Raw genomic sequence first — 24,432 nt, forward strand, 5'->3', positions numbered from 1 at the left:
GGAGCCGGGCGAGGCGCGGCGATTGGCGGCGGCGCTGACAGCGGGCGGGGCGGCGGCGGCGGCACCGCCCACCCCCCGCTATAAGCCTCTTTGCCGCTTTCTCACTGGGTCTCATTTTCGCTTCGTGCGTTGCTGTGGCTGCGCAGTGGAAATCCGCACCGGGGAGCTGCTGAGGGGCGCCGTTGTCATGTGAAAGCGCACATGCTCTGCCATCCACGCGGCACCCCCCTCTCTTCTGCCTCCGCGTGTTTTTGCTGTTTTTTTCTAACGTAACTCCTTTCCTCCTCCTCCCGTGCTCAGCCCCTCGCCGCCGCTCGGCCGCCCAGGCGCCCCCCGCAGAGGCTGCGCCGCGGGCAGTCGCGGGGCGGCCGCCCCGGAGCAGCGCGCCCGGCGGCGGGGAGCCCGCGGAGCCGCGCCCCGCGGAGCCGCCCCGGAGGTATGGTTTTCTCGGCGGAGCAGAGCTGCGGCCGCTGCCACCTTCGCGGGTGTTGAGACGGGATTTGTGCGGTGCGGTTCCTGGGCTCCTAGCTTCATGACTGCGCGGAGCGGGGAACCAACACCATGCGAGGTAAGCGGGCCGGGGGGCGGCTCTCTTTTGGGAAACCTTTTGGGGAACGGGCTGGAAAAGAGCCTTCGTACTCGGGGAGAGGGTCCGGGGGAGAAAGTTGATGGGTCTTGCCCGCCCGCCGGCGTGGCTACTGACGGTGTGATTCCTGCACCCGCGGGGGCCTCGACCCAGACCGAGGAGCCTTCCGCGGCAGATGGTGGGCGGACACCCCTCGCGTACTGTCCCGGGGAGCCCAGCGCCGCGCTGGCCCGTGGCGGGCAGGCAGAAGGGAGGCTCAGGCTGTTGGCAGTGTCTGTGCCATGAGGTCCCCACCTGCAGCTGCCCGCGGGGCGCGGCAGGTGTCCCGTACGGCGGAACCCGCTGCCGCTTGGTCCCGGGTCGCTGCCAGCACGGAGAGGGTCTCCCCCCTTTTCTCCCCAAAAGTTATCTGGACTTTGTTCCCCAACCGACACCGTCGCCTGGAGGCCCCCGTTCCCCATGGGTTGCTAATTGGGCCGCAAGGCTTGCGCTGCCCGGGGGCCCTCTCCCCGTGCCCGCAGGTCACTTCGGGTCCCCGAGCCTGTGCTGCCTGCGCAGTCCGATCGTGGAGTACGGGGGAGATTCCTCCGGGGCTTGCAGCCGCACTCGGTGAGGGTCCCGCCAGAGCACAGAGTATCGTCACCGACGGGACACTCTCAGGCATGGAGAGCTGTCTGTCCAGTTCGGCTGGAGAGAGGCTTTGTGCTGGCACGCCGGGCACCCGAGTGGGGGGTGTGTAGGGTTGCGGAGCACATGGGAATGCGTTATTTCCGTGTCTCCCAGGACCAGGTTCCCCTGGGCCCCATCCCCGAGCCAGCCGAGCACCGGCACCGGGGCAAGAACAATCCCTGTCAGCCTCGGGCGTCCGTGGGCTTTACGCAGCTCCTCCGCCCCCCATCTTCCACCTTGCCCTTTGTCACCCAGTTTGGCAGAGAGGTTGCTTGCCTCACCCATGGCTTGGTAAAAGCCACAAAAAGTAGTCTCTACGGGGGTATTGGAACGGAGGAGAAGAGCTTATGGGGGTGGGACGCGCTCGGGGTTGACAGCGGCACTACGTGCAGATTCTTGATCTTCCGTTTAAGGATAGGACACAACACGCGTACTATAAAGAACTTTTAGCTAGAATTTCAGCTTGTTTGATGTCATCTCCTGTAACAGCATGTGTTAACAGTGCTAACAAACCACTCGTGTGTAATTGGCTTTAAAAGAATTGTAGCTATGACATTTGCACAGATCGACTTAAAAAAGACCTTTTCCCCCTGCCTTCTTTGTTAGGGTGTTGGTTGTGGGGCATCTGGCAAGAACTTGCTAAACGGTGTTTGTTTTTCTTAAGAGCAACAGGAAACAAGGGAAAACACTCAATTCTGTAAAGTAGCCCCTGTTCCAGCTTTGCAGCTTGGTTGGAGGTTTTCTATTTGTTTGAGTATGGGGTTTTGTGGGTTTTAGTATTGTTTGTGGTTTTTGTTTGGGTTTTTTCGGTCCTTGTTTTTCTGCGCACCAGAGCGCATCCAATTTGAGTAAAGCTGGTCATTGTCTCAAGGGGTTATTTTTCAAAACGTGCCCATCCAGTGACCCCTGGTCAGGAGCCCCAGCTCCCCGTTCTATGGGCAGTTCATCCTCACAACCCGTGGCTCCCACCTCTCCTCCCCTGCTCTGGGGTGGCCTGTGCAAAGGTGAGGAGTAATGTCCAGCCTCTCCTCAGAGGCTTTCCTTCTAAACAAGGCCCAGAGTGGTCTAGCTGTGCTGGGCAGGTAGAGGAAGGCAGATCTTGCTACACATGTTGTTGCATCTCCAGCAGGATCTGCCCCAGCTCCGTAGTCATCTCTGCCACCCCTTTAGCTGTGCTGTCAGCCACTGTGAAGAGGTGCAGCTCTGCCCCTAGAATGCAAATTAGTATTTGCTTTGTATTTATGCTTACTCAATAGGGAATTTACAGGTGTGGGAAAAAGGGCTGGAATGGATGAAAGAGAAAGACAAACGGGCAACTTCCGTTCTTGTTTGAAACTTACATGCAAGAGGTCGGTAAAATGAAGTTTCACAACAGGTGTGTGTCAAGGCAAGAGCAGTGGTTCATACCACCGCAATTAAAAAGGAGCATTACGCATTGATTGAGCATCTTTGCGGCTTTCCAAATAATGGAAATAAACAAGTGTCACAGTTCAGATTGTGAGCTCCCATGAACTGGCGCTTTTAGAGAGCTCTGAGCCTTCTTGTAAGGTGTAGTTGTTTTCAACTGTATTTGCAGTTGGTTTGAAGGAGGAAGCACTCAGGCTTGAACACGTGAGCTGTTCCCCCAAACTTTCCCAGCTGAGCTGTGATCCTTCCAAGCTGCAGTTGATGCAGTTAGCACAACATACATAGAATGTTCAGGGGCTGCTCCACGTTGGAGATGGAGGCAAAAAAGTGCCTGAAAATGCCCAACCTGTGTTACTGCCTGCTGAATCCCAAAGCACTGGACAGTCACATAGACTGTCAGTTGTCCCATCCCGTGGAAGCCAAGCTAAAGTTTTCAGCTGTTGTTACAGTCATTGGTGATCTTCTATCCAAAATAATAAGTTTCTGCACTTCAAATCTTGATTTCAATCCCATGAAGGATATGTAGCCATACTGAATTGCAGCAGAACAATATACAGGACACTGAGCATTTGTTGATATGGAAGGTCCAGATATTTCCCTCTGAATGGAAAATGGAATTTTTATGGAGTTGATGACTTTTATACCAGTATTTTATAGAAGCAAACACAGGTGTAAAAGAAGTTTACAGTGAGCATTCATCACAGTCTTCCTTCCATCTGTCCCACTCCTGACAACATCCTGTGAAGGAGTTAAGAACATAGAATGTGTGCTTCAGTATACTTTTTAGAAAAAGAGAACAGAAAAAGCACTAAAATTATTGTGCTATTTAACTGAAAAAGAAGACTTACACTTTTCCTTGTAGTTTATTTCTTAGTAAAATGATTTGTAAAGTTTAAAGCTATTAAAAGTTAGTCAATTCTGTGTATAATGCAGCTGTTACTCAAACGTGGAAGGTTGACTGTGGCAAAAAAAACATCAAAATATCTACTTTTATCTGGGAATATGCTACTCATGCACATACAAAAGTCAATTTTGTGATTGCATCTATTTGAGTTGTGAAAGTGGCATTAGTACACAAGTACTCCACTTATTACAAAAGTAATATTTAAACTTTTAGTTGAAAATCTTACTAAAAGCTTTTTTTGTTACATTTTAAAGAAAAAAGCACCACAACCCCCTGAGACCAAGTTATTTAAGTGAGTTTTCTGTGTAGTTTTTTCTTGTTGGTATCAGGATGAGCAATAACGCATGTTGCGTGATGTTATGTAGTTACTCCATTCTCTTAGCATGACTGAAATATTTGTAAGAAATTGGAAAAGTGATCAGACAAATTCTGTATGAAGTATTTCTAAGCGAGCTTATTATGTAACACATACAAAAAGACTGGCTGGCTTAGAAGTTCTCCTTAATTGAGTAGATGAGTGCAGGTAATCTTTATAGACTCATTAGCTTCAAAGGAAAATTATTTTGCAGTTTATTCCAGGAAAAGTAAATATGTCTCTATTTGTAATATGTAACATTAATTTTCTAAAACACATTGATTGCATTGAGTATATAAAGAAAGGACTTGGGGCCTTACCCCACCATTGTAAAACCGATTTGTCCTCAAAGTGTAGTGCATCTAGCACCTCCTTAATTGAATCAGGTTATTTGACTTCTTTGGGACTCCTTGATATGTAGTAAAGCACAAGTTTCTGGTGTTAGGTGTTCGCAGGTAAAATTTAATAAATTTAGGAAATGCTTTGAAAAGCATGAGTCAGTAGTAAACTGTGTCGCACAGTAAAAAATACAGATGTATGTAGTCAATAAACAGTGACACCCCTCTAGATTGAACAAAAATAAAAGGGAAAGCATGAGTGCCCATTTGTACCTCAGCAATACTTTTACTTTGCATTAGATCATACTTACATTCCATGCAGTATCTTCCATTTATCTCTAATTGTAATATGCTACAGAATTGGGGATCAAAGGAGAGTACATAATGAAAGTTCATCACTAGATAACTATATTATTTAATGGCATATAGATTTATATAAGAATTTTTTCATAATATAATTTTTTTTAAGTTACATTTGTTTTTCATACATGGAAATCTGGTGACAGTTAATTTAAAAACTGCAAAAAATACCATGTGCACTGGCTGACAATAAATTCTCTTTTGTGTTATGGAAAATATCTGACTTCCACTGTTGGTCTTCTACAAATCCAGTGGCAAGCAGTAAGCTGGTATGATTTGTCTAATTTGACAGTGCAGTAGTAAAGGTCATTTAAATTGTGTATTATGGTTAAAAACTATTTATGGTATTTGAGGAGTGAATCTATCAGGAAAAAAATTTTCTGAGTAGACAAGAATTCTGGAAGTCATAATTCCTGTTTAAAATTAACTTGTGGTAATTTGTGGAAAGTCTTTAGGGTGCTATGGAAGGGATGGCTGTAAATCATAGTGATGTTTGCCTCCTCAAAAGAATGCAGGTAAGGTATACCTTCAACAGTACTGAGTTTTATTAAACAATTTCACGACTCAGAGTCTGCTGTAGTGTGCACACTGGTTACCTGATACAGGAAAACAGTTCAAGGGGGTGAAAGATTCCCAAGTTATCCAAGAAATTCCTACCTCACAAGCGGTGCAGTGTGTTCCCAGAAATTAAGGTCTGCACTGCAAAATAGAAGAATGTGTGCTTTGTAGCTGAGGATGCACACAGGAGTAAATATTGATTGAACTAATAATCTGGTGAATAGAAATGAGCTTTATCAGTACAGCTGTATAGTGGCTTACGTTAACTAGCTGTTTTGTAGTCCATACCCTGCCCTTTCAACCCATGACCCTGTCAATTTTGCTTTTAATGAACAAAATCACAGGTGTTACATTTATGGCAAATTGTGCTAAATATATTAGTTGTTCCAGTTTCAAAACTGAAATAATTGAAAAAGATAAGAATGTGTAGCAATGCTCAGACTAGCATGAGATAACAGTAGTGTGTTAGTGGTCGTACATTTTTTTACAGTTCTAAGTTGCTGTCTTAGATCACTTGCTGGTGAGCTTAGTAATAAACCTGTTATATCAACTTAAATCAAAGCAAAAATTTTAAAAAACTGATACATTTGAATTTAAAATCAGTTTCTTTAAACAGTAATTTTAACAGCTTTGTACATTTAGCACGGTTGGGGCTTTCCATTATGACTTTCATAGACTAGCTGTAGATGTCAAAATGTTGTTCTTTGTACTCTGTGTTTAAAAGAGTTCAATGTTGTTTTTTCTTCTGATTCTGTATTCAGTCTGGCAAAGTCTGCAGTGCAGCTTGGAGAATAAAACATCACACAGTGTCACTGGGGGTGGCAGACAGAAGGTGCCTTTTGGATTGTGCCATTTCCCTGTTTGTTTGTAATATTGGTTTCATGAGCATATTAAAAACTCTAATTTATTCACAGTATTGAGAATACAGTACAGCTGTAATGGCCTGGTCCTTGTTTGACTGAACAATGCTTACTCACTTGAGTGGTCCTATTAATGAGACATTTGGCCCTCTGCATTTTTTCAGTCTTGGAACTATTTTTTATGAAGAAGAAATGTTTGTGCTTAACTTTGCCAGACACATTCTGCTGGAAGTTTATGCAAACAGAATAACAGCTGTTTCTGCCTCTGCTACAAGTATATACGCTAATTTAGCTTGACATAAATGTTGTTACTTTGCTGTTAATTGTGAATTATTTTGATGAATTGCCAATTAAAATGCATGTATACAATTTTTATGGGGGATCTACACTTTTACTGCTGCTCAAAAATGCAATAATTTTTAAAAATGTAAATTTATGTTTATCTGGATCATGGGCATTTAAAACCACATACTTATTAAAGAGTAAGCATCAAGTAATTATGTTTGCTTGACAGACAAACTCTTTTATGAAGAGTTGTCGTGGGTCTTGTATATGTGAGTAGTTCAGTTAGGTTTTATGGAACTATTCACAGTAATAAGGCAAGCTGAATTTAAGACTGCTTGTTCTGTGTCCCTTGGAAACCCAATGATTTGCGATTGTAAGCAGCATGAATGATTATAAAGGCCACAGGGAATCAATATCATAAGAAGCATGCCAAATCAGAAAAAGTCTTCTTGCTCTGAAATTTCAGTAAAGTCACCTTCCAGTTGTCACTGTCTGCTGTTCTTCAGTGTTTGAATATAAGTGTTTGCTATATAAGCTGGAAAGAAGTGTTTGCAAATACGCTACATGTTTTCTCTGCTGAGGCTGACACATAAAAAGTATTTAAAAACATTGTTCTTTTGCCAATTACCAATAAACTGCTTTGTTTAATTGTTATGCTTATGCTCATTGCGGTGTTGTTGCTATTAAATAGTGGCCAAGCAAAGATTGGAAAGATCTTTAAGTAAAGACTCGGAAAATGCATATACTTGTATTGTGTTTATGCATGAATATGCTGCAGAGGGTAACAAATATTTTAGTATGGCTAAAAAGCAATATAATTTTAAGGGCAATTTTGATGACTATTACAAAGTCTGTCTATAAAGCAATCTGTCTACTTACAGATGTTCCTCAGGTGATTTCACATTTAACTGATTTGTTTTTGTTACCCATGGTCACTTAGGTTTCCTGAGCAAGCAAACTTCTTCCATAACAAAATTACTCTTTTTAGGAGTCTTATTTCTGGTTCATTAACCCATGGTATTCACAAGTGAAGTTATCCTTCAGAGCGACACTTCTAAACAAGACACGCATTCCCATTACATTTAATCTTTTTCCCCCCTCTGAAGGGAGGAAAAACATTTCCTTTAGAGGAAAAGCATCTTTACAAGCAATCCATTTGTTGCAAGTTTCAGTTGTTGGTGGTTTTTTAGTTTTTATTTCTTCTCTTTGTTTTGTGGGGTTTTTTTGTGTTGTGGGTTTTTTTTTTTTTGGTTTTTTTTGTTTTTTTTTTTAAGAAGACATTCATGGGGGAAAAACAGATCAAAAGAAGGCAAAAGAATTAATTTGCAGTTTGGTCTACTGTCGAAATAATGAGCTGTCAAGTGGGTAGCATTTTACATTTTGTTGGTCTCAGGTGAAATCATGGTTCTCCTAAAATAAACTTCAAATGTAAAAAGTAAAGACAAAGCTACTTATAAATAAGCAAGCCTTAAATTATTATTCCCACTACAACAGGAGGTAAAGGGTGATAGGCTTTATGCACCTGCGTGGTTTTCAGAGGTTAGATTATTTAGTGTGCATACACATTGAAAATGTACCACTTGTTTCAGAGATATTTGGAAGCTATAGTCTCAGTCTAAAGTTGGTGGCATGGATCTCTTAGCTAGAAGACTGAGAACTGTTCAACAAGTGTTTTTCCAGAAGATTTATTGGAAATAAGGATCTTTTGGAGAAGGATAGTTTAGGGATTTTACTATATGTGAACTGTATAAAACTCAGTTTAACAAAATTCAGCGCCATATTTTCATTAAAAGTGCTGTTTAGAGACATTGATGTGTGTTGTCTTCTCTTTCCTTCTTGGAAAATGCATCTAGCTTTACTAGGTGAGGGTAAATTTCTGCCAGTTAGCTTTTTGATTTGAGAGCCTGCCACAGAAGTGCATTTTGGAAATCCAAAGACTTCCCTGCTAGCACATTTTTCCTTGATCATTTGTGCATGTCAGCAGTGCAGCACTGATTTTGCTTTTCTAAACAAGTTGGAAAATGAAAATAAATATTACATTTCAGGTCCTGGCTGAGTAGTGAAACAGGTGCTCTGTTGTTTCTTTTCATATTTGTCAGTCTGGAAGAAGAATGAAGCATCAGCTGGCTATGAAAAGCATTGCTTACTTCAGTGCACATTGTTTGGGGGATTTTGTACAATATTTGTACAATGGACTGTATTTGGTAATTAATTGTAATGAACTGAAAGTAACTGGAATAAACTGAAAGGAGAGACCATGCACCAGAACTGAGGCTAGATACTCAAATGCAGTGGCAGCACAAATATAAACAAATGCAGCACAGTCTAGTGGCACAGAGAAGTAATGGCATTAGAGAAGACATGCATTATAAGGCACAATGCCATGCATTGATATCATCTTTGTGAAGAGAAAACACTTAACTTTTGGAAAGTGTTCCACTGGTGGCCAAGGAGAAGTTAATTTAGTTTGCTCAGGAAGTCATATTAAACCTGTTATTGTTTTCTTTCAGTGTGTTATATAAGCTGTACATGTACTGTCATTGGAAGTGCCTGTCAGCAAGCTAGACTTCTTTTAATTGCGCAGACCACTCTCTCTGTAAGAATACATATGGAAATGGAGAGGTGATACGAGAAATACCGGCTTAACTGTTTTGTTTAATGTATGGAAACCTCTAATAAAATTATACTATAGGTAGTATGTACGCAGTATTGCACTTGAAGTCTTTTTTTTTTTTTATCTACCCACTAGAATACTGGGATAATAGCACTTAAAATTAATATTACATTGAAAAAAGTAAAGAATTAGCAACACTTTCACAAACTTTCTCATTCAGAAATCTATGTATTTTATTTAGAATACTAGTTTCCTTGTAGCCATAGCCAATTTTTGAAAATTCAGTTTATATTAATCTCTCACATGAGTACTTGGAATAAGGAGGAAGATTAAAACAATGATGTCAGTGGAGGCAAAAGATGGTTGCTGAACATCCACTGAGAGTAATTTAAACTACAGATTATTCCATAGCTTGAAGAATGTCAACATCATGTTTCACTACAATTTGTAAAGCAACTCTACGTGCTTATGAAAATAAACTCTTGATTCAGAACTGGTTGATAAAAAAGGCATTACCAGTGCTGTAGCAGCTGCTACAGTATTAAAAATAAAACTTCAAAAATATCTAGTAATCTCTGTAATTTAGGCATAATTTAATTAATAATTAATATATTATTAAAATAACAAATATATTGCATGCAATATTTGCTCTAACATTTAGAGGAGCAATGATAACCACACAATGATTTCTTTTTTGAGAAACTGTTTATATGTGATAATATTTCAAGCAAACATATACTACAGTAAATTGCATCAACTGAATGAAATCTGTCTGCAGAGCTGTATGTCTTTGAAATAGAATTCCCTATAGACTTTGCTGGGATGTCTTATGTAAAAATCACGGTACAGTATGTTCTCATTGGTTGTTTACAGCCCACTGGGTTTTAGAAAATGGGAGAGCTAATCAGTTCAGTGGATAAGAGGGGAGAGAACTTACGCCATCCTAATTCAGGTGCCTATGCAAAAGTCACTTTCTTCATATATCATTGATTTGCATTTGCCAAAATTCCAATATTTATTTTTAAAAATATGATTGGCCAAGATGTATTCTAAATCAGCATTCCTAAGAACTCTAATGGAAGATGTATTCTAAATCAGCATTCCTAAGAACTCTAATGGAAGTGCCATGAAAAAAGAGCACTAAATAAGACCTTTTGCAGCAAGCTATTTTCAGGCTTTAACAGAACTGGGGAGAAAAAGATTGTACCAGCTGCATCGTAAAACTGACGGAGAGAAATTTATGCTTTCAAGAGGGAATTTGATCAGGAGCAAGAGAAAATGGGGAGAAATAAAGGATGGTGAATTAATATAAACAACAAACTGAATAGAAAGGGTGCTGTTTTGAAATAGGGTTACATTCAAGAAGTAAGTGGAAATGTAAAGGAAAAGAACAATATAAAACAGAAGAGTGAGGAGATGGAAGGGGTTTTGATGCCCTGTACAAGAAAGTGCTGGACTTTTCAATTTCCACTCATTGCAGGTGGAGTTAACTACAGTGGGCTTACTGTTGGAAATGAGAAAGAAAGAGAGAAGTGTAAGTAACAGAAAAAGAGAAGAAAAATAAAGAAAAGAACAAATATACAATGTGAATGTATTCATTGTACTACTTTCTATTACTTGGTGTTGCTTGTAAATTTGTTGTAATGGAATTTCAAACTATTTGGTATTCAGCTAAATGCTAACATTAGACATCCTCTTCCATTCATTTCATTCCGTATATCCAGAGCTCCGCTACTGAGGAATGCTGCAAGTTGGGGCATCACATATGTAGTTATGTAAGCTGTCTGTCCAAGCTTGGCATTCACTGCACTTCAACCAAGTTACTTATTTGTGAAATTGAAATGTCATTTGCAAAATACTTCCAAAACAGCTCTCTTTAAACCCTGGATCACATGAAATTAGCTTTGGTTAGAATTTTTTCCCCTATCTTTCTATTACTTTTTCTGTTCCTCTTTCTTTTTCTGAATTTTTTCAGTCACTTTTGCTGAAAAGCTGTACACTCAGAAAGGTATTTGCGATTGAAATTCACCCAGTTATTAGAAAATATGTAATTGATTCCCTAAACTATGCATCATAGATCCCTGTGTGTTACAGAGAGTTATTTTGTTCCTTCTAACCTTTTTTTCATTTGGTTTGCTTTGCTTGGGATATGCTGCTACAAAGAAATAAGCAGTTTGTTAAATCTTGGCCGGGTTACATCTCCATGAGGTACCTCTATGACATTTTTACGCTTGTAGCCTTGGAAATAGATGAGGTGCTTGAGAGTTGACTCTCTGCTTCCTTATTGCTTCTTGCTTGCCAGCACCTGCTCTTTCTCCTGTCTAGTAAAAGAATATGCCGCTATCATTCAATTTGTTTGTTGGGTTTGTTTGTTTGTTTTGTTTGTGTAGGGTTCTTGGGAATGGGGTGTTGGGGTTTTTTTGGTTGGTTTTTGTTGTTGTTGTTATTTGTTTGGGGGGGTTGTTTGGTTGGTGGTTTTGATTGTTTTGTGGGGTTTTGGGTGATTGGTTTGGTTGGCTTTTTGTTGTTATTTTTAAAAAAAACCCCACAGATTTGTTACATAGATTTTAGCTTTTTGAGATGCTGGAAATACATGGCAATAAAGGAATAGTGTCCTATCAGATTGCAGCATAATATTTTTTTGTAAGACAGAAAGATTTTCTCTCCATGCTCAGAAGAAAAAGAGAAATGGAGAAAGCTCTTAAAATGCTCTCAGTTTCTCTGAGACCAAGGTAATTTTTAAGTATATACCCTTGACTAACTTTTCTTTCTATAGCAGCCCCACAAAGCTTATTACAGAACCCAACAATTGCAGAGCTCTCCATGACCAAAAAGAAAAAGATCTCAATTTTCAGAAAACTACACTGAAAGTGTAGGAGGTACATTTAAATGAAATCTCTTGATTTCCCACATCCCTCCTGGAATTTTCTGTAAGTCCTAAGCATAAAACAGGCAGAGTGCCAAGCTGTCATCCATTAACATCTATTTCATCCTCTCACAGGATCAGTTGAGCTAGAAGAGGGTATATGTCTTAGAGTCTTTATGCTATTACTGAATTGTTTAGGAATGCATCCAGTTTTGAGCCAGTCTTAACCTCCATTGTCTTTTGGGCACAAATGAGCAGCAGTATAAAATAATTCCAGGAAACAAATGCTATTAAATGCATATTGTGATTTTTCATAATGTCCAAAATAGCGTTTTTTTAAATGGGTTTCACTGTGGAACTAAGACAAAGGATGAACTCTTAGTTAACTGTCAGGAATAATATGAGTTGTTTAGGAGTTACATTTCACTTAAGGATTAAGGCTATTTTTGTGTGTGTGCCTAGAGCCTGACTGTTTATATTTTAAAGAGCACTAAACAATTAATATTTTACGTGCTGCTCGTGTTAATTGAAGTTAATTGAAAAGGCTTTGGATTTTAGATGTGTGTATAGAAATGTTTCATATTTTGTGAGGGTATAGGTGGTATTTTGATACATTTATGTGTTGATTAATCTCTTAAAAATTACGTGATGTTATTTTCCCATGATGTGAATTCAGCAAAACATTTATAGAAGGGGATAGATACACATCCAAGTATACCATTTTTCCTTTAATAGCTACATATTTTTTTAGTTTCTAATGAAGATAAAAAGTGAAAATAAAATGCCATGTTCCATGTATCTGTTTGTATATCAGATTTTTTCTCTTACAGCTAACCAGTTGTTACAGTGTATGTTTATTGGTTTGGGGTTTTATTGCAGTTAACCTTTTTAGATTTTTTATGTTGCATTCATTTAAATTCCCATTTCCACTGCTCTCTGATTACTGGCTGATTCTCAGTACATTTCATATTCTTCTGGTCTTTATGATTGTTAATTTTGTCACCTGCTTCTGTAACAGGCATACTAGCAGACTCAATAGAATAAGGGGTGTTGAACTACTGAGGTTTGACAGGTGAGCTTGGAACATGATCCTTCCACATCATTCGTTAGAGTCATTAGAAAGGCAGATTGAAGATGAGTCTCCATACCAGAGTACTCCATAACTACACACATTCATTAATGTTTTCTGTATTGGCATTTAGCAACTATTCAAATACAAGAAAACCAAGAAAGAATACTGAGTTACGTTGTTTAATTTGCTTTCTTCTGCATGATGGTTTCTACCGATGTGACAGATGATAGTTCCCCTTCTGCTGCAGATACAGTCAGCATCTTGTAGATTAAGGAAAACAAGCAGAAGCCTTTTGTACAATGAAATTTTGTCAGTCAGTTCAATTGGAACTTTCCTAGGCATTTTGCTCTGAAGTGCCTTCACTCATGCTTTATTCTTTAACTGAAAAAGGTGCCAGGTCTGTACCCTACAGAGGTTTAGGATCTATTCCTGAAGGGGTTTGTGCCATGCAGATATTTGCATGGGTGGGGTGGCTGGTGTGCAAAGTCCCTGTCAGGCTGATGTTGTTTGGTGCAGACCCAGTGGAGCTCAGGGAGCTGAACTGCCCATGGCACTGGACCTTGCTGTCTCCCATGCCGCTTCCCTATTGTGCCTCCACAGTGACCTTGAAGGACCCTTTTCCTGAGGCTGTTGTAACCTTGGCCTAGCCGCTGACAGTGACAACAGGGGTGCCAATTAGTACTATGTGGCTGTGGGGTTTGTTTTTCCTTTGTAATGAACAAAGTCCATTGAGGACTGGACTGACACCACCAGCTTACTTCATGCAGGCCACCAAGTGCCTTGGCATTTTTATTTTGCTCAGTCACTACTGACCTGGTGTTGAACCTTCATGTGTAATCTGTACAGAGTCTCTGTGTCTACCATTAATTTTAAATGTCTGTACTTGGTAGAGGAGGTTTGCTTCTGAAGTAAGATATGTGAATAAAGCATAGTATTAAGTAACAAATACATAAAATATCTCAATTTACTTCTTGTGGTTAGATGCTGAATTTGACTCTGCTCTTACAAAATGCACAGATTTTAGGAAAAACTGAAGAACTAACCAGACATACTAAAAGGGAACAGCAGGAATGATAGGAGAATTAGAATTTTTGCAAAAAGTAAAGAGAATCATGTGTGTTGCAATAAGCTTTGGAAACTAATACAGAAACATGAGAGCCTCTATTATATTATGTACATCTCATAAGTGATCTCAGAACATCATTAGTTTACCAGGACTTTCTGTCAAAAGTATTTAAACATAGACATACCACAAACTTCTAAGGTTCCATAGATAGAAAACTGAGCTGAAAAATGAAGTTTTTCTTTAGTATTATGTGGAGCCCAGGGTTAAATTAATTCTGAAACAGTTTTTATTTTTCTGTTGGATGAGAAGTTACTTTACTTTTCATTTTTATTTTTATTATTCTTTTAAATGTGCATGAAGAAGCTTTTCTTAATGTCCAATACAAGTGGTATCCACTTTTTTATTAAAATCATTAATGCCAAATTTCATGTGACATATGAGGGTGTATAGACTTGTCAGCTCAATGCAACAGTCCTGGCTTTTTACTTTTGCAGTACTTTGATATTTTAAAATTTTAAATTATTTGTTTGTTTTCATAGCTGAGGAGGAAATAGATTATACAGTTCAGGTTTTGGTTAGGTTTTGTTTTGTTTTTCTTTTCCCACCCAGTGCAAGCTAGGATCCTTTACAGCATGGTATATTACAAGCATGTCTGCAATTTGAGATCGTGCGGTAGTGAAGCTGAAGTTGAAGAAGTATTAGAATTTTGTTATTACTAACAGTAGCAGTCAGGACAGCACTGGGAGAGCAGAACTGGGTTGTTATTAAATCATAATAGGCCTGAGATTTGATTGTGGATGTGTCCTCTTCAAATAGCTGTCTCAGTTCTGAAAAGAGTAAGTATTAGAAAAGAGTTATTTTCAATACATATATAAAAAGAATTTAATAGCTTAGCAAAGTATGCAGAAAAAAAAATTTACTCCAGTTCAGTACATTCATGTGGCTACATATCTGAGGCAGAGATTAAAACTAGAAGCAGGAGGGGCAAGTTTGTGGCTTGGTGGTAGTGATATTGTGAAGTGGGATAAAGAGTTCCATGCAAAAATGAGAGAATTTGGGGAAGACTCTTCAGCCTCTCAGTACATCTCCCTCCTGAGAACATTTACTTCCATCACAATGGGCTACAAGAGACCTTTGTTTAGTAGTGCCCCTGAGACCTAATTTAGCTTTTATAGCAAATTCAAAAAGAGAGTGGGCAAGAGAGAGCAGAACAAAGATGCAAGTTTGCACCACAAATATTGGCATTGTAGTTGCTTCTGTAAATCCTTTAAAAGAAATTCTCCTGATTTGGACTTACTGCTAAAGGAGGGCTGAACGTTAGAAATGTTATTGTTTTATTTTAGATACTGTTCCATTATCCTGTTGTGATAATGAGGAGATGGTATAAATGTGTATTGTAGGGGAGCAGTGTTTTTATTATTCTTAAATGACAAATAGAAAACTGTTAAAGACAAGTGTATCAAATAATTTTGCTTCTGAAAATATTATTTTTTTACTAAGTCGTACTGTTAGAAGCATATCTAATTCTTTGAACACTACAGAATTTCATTCTCAGGAGTCTCAAAACTTCAAAGTATGACATTTCTTACTCCTTTATTTGAGCAACTTCTCTGTGTTTGAGAGTTCAGAATGGTTTTACCTTAATTTAGCACATGATTTTGCAAAGTTCATCTTTGGTCCTCTAGATTTAGGGCTATGTTTTTGCATAAATTTTTCCTGTAGTTTGCAAGTATGTTCTCATCATGAATGAAGTTGTATTGTGTGTTCATGTACCCCCATGAATCTTACCCAGCATGACCCTCTACCCCCTGAGTACCTTGTGGCTATTTCAGAAGTAGAATATGAAAAATTCAGATATGGGCGAAGTTTGCTTTGGAGTAATGTAGCATTCAGCTATCAACACAGAAATACTGCTTTGATGTTCAGAGTTACAGACAGATGCGATGATACAATTTTGATTAAAATTAGATTAATTAAATCTCTCATTAGCTGATTTAGTTTGAGGTTTTATTGGTACTTTTATGGCTGATCCAGCTGTCCTGCAGGTTCATATCTTACATTAACATTTCTGTCAAAGTGCATTTGATAAATAAAACAAAGGTTTGTCAACAAGATATGGAAAGCTGATTTGAGTCAGCTCAAAACCAGGCATTTAAAAATGCATGTTACTAATATAGTCATATTTATACTTTATTTATAATCTGATTTTGACTTCTTATTTCTTGTGCCTTGTCTAAAGAGGTCTCATTAGTAAATACACTTCTTCAACAAACTTATGCCCACAAAGGTGGTCATGGCTTGTGTCATCCCGCCTTCCTGAAACTTGTTTCTGCAGTTGCTAGGCAGCCCCATTTGAACCAGCTGAAAGTGCAGAGCAATTCCCTTCAGCAGCAGATTCAATTAAAGATCTGGACATACAGCTGGTTTCTCTGGCTAGTCAGCTCTAGGAGTAAAAGGAAAGGCTTCAAGAGCTGTGCTGTGCAGCAGCGTGATTCCGTAGGGTTTTCTGTAGTAAATTCACTCTGGGTATCTTCAAAATATATTTAAACAAATAATTGAGCTGTTTCTGTTTTCTCTTGTATACATCAACTTGCAGGGGAAACTAGTGTTTGCATTGTTTATTTCCTTCATTTTCAAAATAGATTTTATCCCCTCTGTGGTGGGTTGAGGAGAAAAACAACCAAACGTGAACCAACAGAAAATCCCATCTTTATCTACACTATGATTAGGAATCCCATGAAGACACTGTGCCTCAAAGACAATGCTCTCTTCTGCCAAAGAAGGAAGCGTATTTGACATTTTCAAAAACATTTTGGGATCTGGTTGGAAGTATTACATCTTAAGCAAAAACTGAGAATAATCAAGAAGCCTTGGGATTAACCTACTGCTTTGCCATTCTAAAATAATTTTTTAAGTCTATTTTTTTTTGTTTTTAGGAGTGAGCAAGGAACTCAAAATCTGTGAAAAGGAAATTGAATTAGAACTACATGTGCTATGTTATGGCTGGAAAAAATGAAGTGACAAAAGCAGGTTTTAGTTTGGTGTAATTTGATAAAAGTCTGGTTAGTTGTGCTGTCTTAACCAAGTTAAATTAGTTACACAATCTGAAGCAAAGATTGAAGGAGCGCTTTTGTCAACATGCAGCTATCTTGCACTATCAAAATGTAAGTACTTCACTATTGCACGTCATGTTTGTGGGCAGGTAAGCCAGAATTTAGCTATTTATTTCATGTTTAGAAATGTGTCTCTAGTTCTATTCCTCAGCACTCTCTTAACATACATTTTTCAAAGGTGATGCAGAATTCTGCTTGTCAGAATTACTCTGCACTAGTGTTTTCATCCAAATTCTGATAATGGATAGGCCTAACCTATTATTTAGTCTTTCTATGGAGAAACATTACTGAAGAAAGAAGCAGTAAGATCATACAGAGTGAGCAGGTTTTGCAGGTTTTCCATAGCGGTGTAGTAAAAGTTATTACAATTTGTATTCTGATCCCTGTTGCCAGAATTCAATTCTGTAGTTTCCCTTAATTTGCCAATGTTACTGTAGAGATTTTCTGTAGAGTATTATGTTTTATTATTTTTTATTATTTTTTTATTATTATATTGTGTCCAAGAGCTTGCTTTTTCACCAAGTTCTCTCCAAATGCAAAGAATGTTCTTTGACTCAGCAGAGACAGACATGGATGCTGTGTGTCCATTTTTAAGTAACCGTGTCTAAATAGTTTTAGTTCTCCTAAAGAATTCCTGAGGTTTGTTGTCTTTCACTGCTTCTAGTTGCCAGAGATGTTCTCTGGGGCACCATCAGGCTGGACCCTTAATTGGTGATCTTTCCAAGCATCTGCACTGAGATCATCACAACGCTGTGCAAAGCTGGTGCTCTGTACAAACCCCCACGACCCACTCCGTATTGCATCTTTGCTGTCTCATTTAATACCATGGTCCATTCATTAGGAGGTTTCTCCATTGTCTTCTTGGCCCTCCCACGTGGACATCGCGTAACCCTTTGGATGTCAGCAAAACTCGGTAGCACCAAAGGGGTTTGTCATAGAGCAGTATGAGGAATTTTAAGCCAAATTACCAGGACATTAAATCCGGAGAGAGGATAATGTATTCGCTTAACACTCAGCCAGGGCCAGTAAAGCTTAATATTGACAAGGATCAAGTACTTTGTTTCTCCTTGTTCAGGCTGTAGGTAAAGACTCACTACAACTCCTCTCAATGTCAAAAAAGGAAAAGCTAAACAAAAAACTGTTTTTCCTTAAACGTCTGTTTTGGTTTTGCTGTTTTGGGTTAGTTTTTTTTTTTCTGAAAGCTGCTCAAAGTATTGGAGAAGGGATATTCAACACCTGAAAAATGAGGCTGAAGCCACCAAGACCATAAGGTGAGAAATGGACAATAGCAGAAAATGGACAATAGCAAAATAAGCATCTTCCACTATGGTCTTCTGCAGGACGACTGTTAAATTAATTATACCTCTGTGTCCACAACAGTTAATACTAAAAAACCCTGTTAGTAAATACTAGTAAATACTAAAAAAAACCCATTAGTAAATACTAGGAAACCCCATTATCATCAAAGAAAGATGTATCTCACTTCAGTTTAATAATAATGGTTTCTTTTCCAGACACTAAGTCTGGATGAAAAAATCATGGGACAGGTGAAAAAACACCAGGACAATTCCCTGCCAAAAAAGCATTACATGCTAAATCTTCTAAGGACTTAAGCATTATTGCAGTGTTCCCAACCTACATGTTTATTGTCTATCTCATCACCAGACTAGTTGTATTAGGGAAATATTTTCAAAGGTTGTGTTGGTTATGTCTTAGGGTGATCCTTGTCTGGAATGCCACGTACCATGTTTCATCTATTTACACACAGACAGGAGGAAAGAATAGACATATTTTTCCTTCTGTGATGGCAGGCCAAATTATTATGAACTTAAACACTAGACTAGTGCAGGCTTGATGTAATGGTCAAACCTATAAAGTCTTGTGAATTGGCTATTTGCTTATTCAGAAAAGATAGAAGAAGAGAGGAGAGATAGCAGGGTGGAGAAGAAGGTCAGGAGCGGGGTCAGATCATGTGCTGTAGCTACAAATGTCGCACAGAATTTTTCTGTGTATCTGTTCAGCCTGTTGTTAATATTCTGTGATGTGCTCTGACAGACCCTAAGAGTAAGAAGGCTTTAAAATATGTTGTGAAGTCACTTTCTCTTCTTGTCGTATAAGTGAAATATTCTCTATCATCTCTATTGCTGAATAGTCCATAACTTTTTTGTGGCTATCCAGCGTCTTTCCATCTGTGAGGTTAAGAACCCCACTAAAAAATTGTTGCTATCTTTTTTTGTAGAAATGGTATGATATCATCTGGTCTGTGTTTCGTAGCAATTGTGATGTGAAGATCAGCAAATGGATGCTGCTGATCTGATGTTTCGGCCTACAGTAATCATCTTGGAGGGAGGAAATCCTATGAAGTCAGTGTTGCTCTTGCCCTTGCCCAGCTTTCAGCTTTCTCCTTGTGACACATTTCAGTCTCTAGCAAGTCTGTCTGAATGATCCTCCTCTGGAAACTGTGTCCAGTTTTGCAAGAAGCCAGCTGTAGACAGGCCAGGAAAGACTGACTGTGGTAGAAATAGAGATGTTCTTGGGCATTGCTCTGGGGTGTATCTATAGAGCAGCTGTCTGGGGCCAGCACTTTGGAAGACTGCTCCTTGGCAGGTTTAGGGATGCTAAGGAAGTGGTGTTTTCAGGAGTGGCCCAAAGGCAAGGACAGTATATGCAATAAATTTTGCCCAGAGCAAGTTTTGCAGCTGTGTTCTCTCAGGACAATGTAGATGCAGGTTAGAAATGTTATTGGTGATTTAGCTTTTTCATCACAGTGCTATATAATACCTTAGATTCTCTTAAATTTGTAAACTGAGTAGGACTTGGTAGGAGAGCTGTGGGACACTTGTAGAATAAACTGTGATTGACAGAGATGCTCTGGCCATCTAAGGACAAATAGGCAGTGTGACAGCAGTGTATGTCAGAACCCTACTAACATTAGTAGGTATTATTTTAATGCTGACCTTCACATAGCTGCATGGTGTAAATTCTGCTCCATTTTTCATGTGTGTAGATCAGTCAAGCACTTACCAAGTTGAAGAAGCAAAATTAGCATTCATACAGAAAGCACCTGCACTGACAAACATTATATTCACCTGCTCAATAAAATACAAAGAACAAACTGGGAGACTGGGAGGTAATTCTATGAGTCTGCTGTCTGTAAGAAATATTCAATTATTGTTTTTCAGAAGTTCAGATTCAAGACAGAGTCATTCTGGCAACAATGAGTAAGTGTCATTAGGAGGCTTCTCACCATCTCATGATGATTTTGTGATACCTACTCTAAGCAGAAAAAGTTAAGAGGAACAGGTATGTTAAAAGTTTCTGGAATGTACATTTGTAAGGCATAGCCTGAAGTCAGGAAGAACGTCCTTGATTCCCGTTTTCAGTCTCTTCTGTGACTCTGCTGAGAATATTACTGTTTCTGCTGAAGCTAAGTCATTAACTTGTGTGTCTGAGGACTCCTTCCCAACCATCACTTTGTAGGAAAAAGGTGAAGAGGATAACTTAGAGCCAAAATGTTTTCTTGCCAACCTCTGATAAAGCATTCCAGCCATCTGTTCCAGATTACTTCTACTTTGACTTGCATTTCTCTTTTACTAGTCTCATTCTTTCATCTGATGTTTCTGCATTCTTCTCTACTTTCAGTTACTTTTTCCTCTTCAATCTCCAGATGTCAGCTTTTCTCCCTGTGCATGGATTATTCCTCCTCTATACCTCTAGCCCTTAAAAATATGGCTTTTCACTAGACTCAGCTTTTATGGTCATGTTCTCTAAACACACAGAATCACATACACACAGTATCACTAGTTTGGAAGAGACCATCAAGATCATTGAATTCAACCCATGCCGTAACACCTCAACTAAACCATGGCACCGAGTGCCATCTCCAGTCTTTTTTTAAACACATCCAGTGATGGTGACTCCACTGGGCAGGCCACTCCGGTGCTTTATCACCCTCTGTGTAATAAACTTTTTCCTAATATCCAACCTGTATTTCCCTTGGTGCAGCTTAGACCCCTGAATCTCCAAAGGTCATGCATGCAGTTCAGGCTTTCTAATGAGATTAAGTTAGTTTCTTTAATGTTTTCATCATTGAGGGTGTGTCTGCAAAATTAGTCAATGGTTATCCTGGACATGCATAGCTCTTTGGTGGGTTTATACTCATATTGTCTCATATTGAGCTCATTTGAGCTCATATTGTCTCCAAAAAGGTGAAATATGTTAAAAGAAATTACTGATTTCACTGTAATGCTACTGATTTTGAAGGTAAGTTTGTGCTGGTGCAAATTCACCAATATTTTTCTGGTGCCATAAAAACTTAGATTATTCTCCACCAAATCATTATAAATCCAGTTTTGCACCTATGATAGGTGGTGAACTAAAAAATTATGACTCTAAAAGCCTCTTTGTGGCTGCAGAATCCTTAAGCTCCGTGAGGACATTTGCTTTCCAAATTTAGCTTCTGCAGAAAATAAAAGTTCCTATTTTCTGCTGCCTTTGTTTGTATCTCTCAGCATAGTCCATACAGTGCAGAGAGTGCTCTTCTGCGTTGTGCTCTTTGGAGGGTCAAATCTGTAAATATGCAAAGATATGCCTTACAGAGCAAGCTATATACTTGCACTGATACTTCTCATTTGTAATACTTTTAAAGATTCACTGAGTCAGAAATAGGGGCAAGCATGATCCTTTAACCCCAGAGAGCAAGACTGAACATCCAGATTACATACTCAAGTCTTGGGTCTATTTTCCAGATTGGAAACTAACTGGATAAAGTAGCTACTGAATCTGGAACTGAAACAAGATCTTCCTCCTAAGGAGACTTGGTGACAATGCTAAAGAACCATGCTCTCTCTCATTGTCCCTTGACCTTCACCTTGCCTCCCCCTTTTGCTAAATAACAGGAAGTCCAAAATTAAACAGTGACATGAGGAAAAACTAAGAATACTAATGACCCCTCATAACATCTCTGAAACCTCTTTGGGCTCATAAAGGTGAATATTATGGTGTCTTCATTCCTCAACATATATAGGATTTAGCTGCCATACTATGCAGCAGTAAAAATAATTGTCTGGATTTTCAACTTGTATCAAATAACACTATTCTGTTGAAAATGCTGAAGTTGTGATAATTTTCTCCAGCTGAAAATTTGCAAGAATGTGTGCGTTTTATTAATGTTTTTAAAAATAATAATTAAGAGATCTGTGTCAAAATAAAAAGTTATCTTTCGCTTTTAATGAAATAATGAGAGTGCCTTCTAAATATACTGCTTCAAATGCCAAACATTAAACTGGGATGTTAAAGGATTATCAACATCCCCAAAAATGAAGCTGGATAAGGATGGCTTGTTTTGTTTGGAGTGTTTTGTTACCACAATTTTTTTTTTTCTGTGCACTGTAACAAGGCAAAGCATCTTAGTTCCCAGTTTTGTATGGTGTATGCATCCACAGTGATCACAGAGTTCACAAACTCTTGGTACAGGCTCGGTACAGGTGTTCTGCTGAGGGTGTGGATCAGCAGCAGCTTCAGTGCTGTCCCCAGCAGGTAGCTCTGGCATTGGCAGCAGGCCTAGCTGTGGGCACTGGGTCAGCAGAAGAGCAGCAGGATTGGGTTCTCAGTAATTTCTTTTCCTTCCACATCACCAAGGTGCTGTTGAGCATAATGAAGTTAATTCACCTTAATTTATGGGCCATCCTGTGTAGCAGGTTGTTCTTCATATAGTCCCCGTCGAATTCATTGGAGACAATAGAGCAAGTATTACTGAATATACTGAGGTTTATTTTCCTCTCAAAGTATCTGTTATTTCTGTCCCTCAGTTTGTTGCCTGTGTACAATAAAGGAATTTCTCAGAATTTCAAGGGGATTTATTGTGATTTCTCCTAAATATTAGGTAGCCAATGGAATAATTTATTCTTTTATGTTAGCTAAACTTGATCGTCCTGGCTTACTTCTGACTAAATTCACTCAGTCTTTTTCAATTTGCTAATTGTAAGACAAAGACAGAGGCTATCCAAAGATACACTGGTCATTCGATCTGTATAGCTGACTTCAACACAGATAACTGAAGATTGGATTTTTTGTATAAAATTCTGCTTCTGAAAGAAATAAGGCCTGGCTTCTTGCAATCAATTTGTATTCTTGTTGTTGTTGTTGTTTTCTCCTCTTTTTCTTTTAATACTCAGAGCAATGTCTGCATGCAGGAGTGAGCAATGCAGTATAGAATTCTGCTTGTGTACTCCTTACCTTTTCTCTTTTCTCTGAATATGTCTCTAAACACTTTTCCTTGCATTACCAAGTTATTTCAGTGAGTCACTATTTTAGATCCTTTCCCTTCAGCAATCTTCTTGTCTTTTCTGCTGTTATTTGGATGTTCCTGGCTGTTTCTGACATTGGACTTTGTTGAGGTTTGAAATAAACTTGAATCCAAGCCTTTTTCCTCTGCCAGTGGTAGCTCTTTCTTGGGAGCGATTTACAGTGTATGCAGCACAACCTGTGTTTAGCCATCACTTCTCTGCTGTTACTTAGGTAATGTTTGAGGAAAACTGCTTTCCATTGCTTAGGACTGTTGTTCAGATTGCGCATAGCTGTGGTAACGCTGAGGTAATCTGTGCAAACCTGGCCCTGTGTTTTGTGTTGCCCCCAGCCCTTCAGTACAGCGCTGCCCGTGCAAGCCTGTGACTGTTCTCTTAACTTCCCTTTCCTCGGTGCACTTCACCTACCATTTCAGACAACAGGACTGTGCTTAACCATGTAGTACATACTTTGCTGTGTGTAAACCTTGTATGCAATGTGTCCTGCTAGGCCTGTAGTCTGTTTCTTTTGATCTTTTCTCTAGGTTAGCAGCAGTTACCTCTGTTTCTTCTCTTATCCCAGATGCACTTTTTGTGATGGACCTATTGGAAGCTGTGTCCTAATTGTCTCTCTCCAGCTATGATGATACATGGTCTAACAGATAACATCTCTTTTTGTGTGTTGGCAACATTTACTAAATAAATCACAAGAAATTTATTGAACTGCATATCCAGCTAGCTCTGCTCCTTGTTACTTTTTGAAAGATATTCTGTAGTGTTTGTTTCCTCTTGGGGAAATTCAGGTAAACAATCAAAACACAATCAGACAGATAACAGTAAGAATACAGACTTTGTGACTAAAAGAGAGTTATTAAATGTCCCAAATTCTGGAGTCACTACATGAAATAGTAATATCATGTTGTCTCTATTAGCCTGAAGTATTTGAATGATAAAATTTTCTATTCAGTACCCTTTGTAAGAACCTCCAGTGTGGAAAACATCAATTTTCTGTAGGTTTTTGTAATAGTAGTGTATTAATGCTTCTATTATCTCTTTGCCCTTGCTTTTGTTTCTAAATTTTCTTTTGCTGTTTTG

The 24,432-nt window shown here is 39.0% G+C and overlaps 1 protein-coding gene across 1 annotated transcript in view; it reads left to right on the forward strand.

Annotated features, from left to right (window-relative positions):
- The first annotated feature begins 265 nt into the window (after window positions 1-265).
- RORB (RAR related orphan receptor B) overlaps window positions 266-24,432 on the forward strand; it is a 125,872-nt gene continuing 101,705 nt past the window's right edge. Inside the window, exon 1 of the mRNA XM_041489450.1 lies at window positions 266-568. Within this exon, the coding sequence (XP_041345384.1) occupies window positions 562-568 (7 nt within the window). The 5' untranslated portion in view covers window positions 266-561. The remainder of the gene's footprint in view (window positions 569-24,432) is intronic.

The sequence above is a fragment of the Pyrgilauda ruficollis genome, unplaced genomic scaffold (assembly GCF_017590135.1).
Source record: "Pyrgilauda ruficollis isolate IOZ18807 unplaced genomic scaffold, ASM1759013v1 scaffold94, whole genome shotgun sequence".
Taxonomy (NCBI): Eukaryota; Metazoa; Chordata; class Aves; order Passeriformes; family Passeridae; genus Pyrgilauda; species Pyrgilauda ruficollis.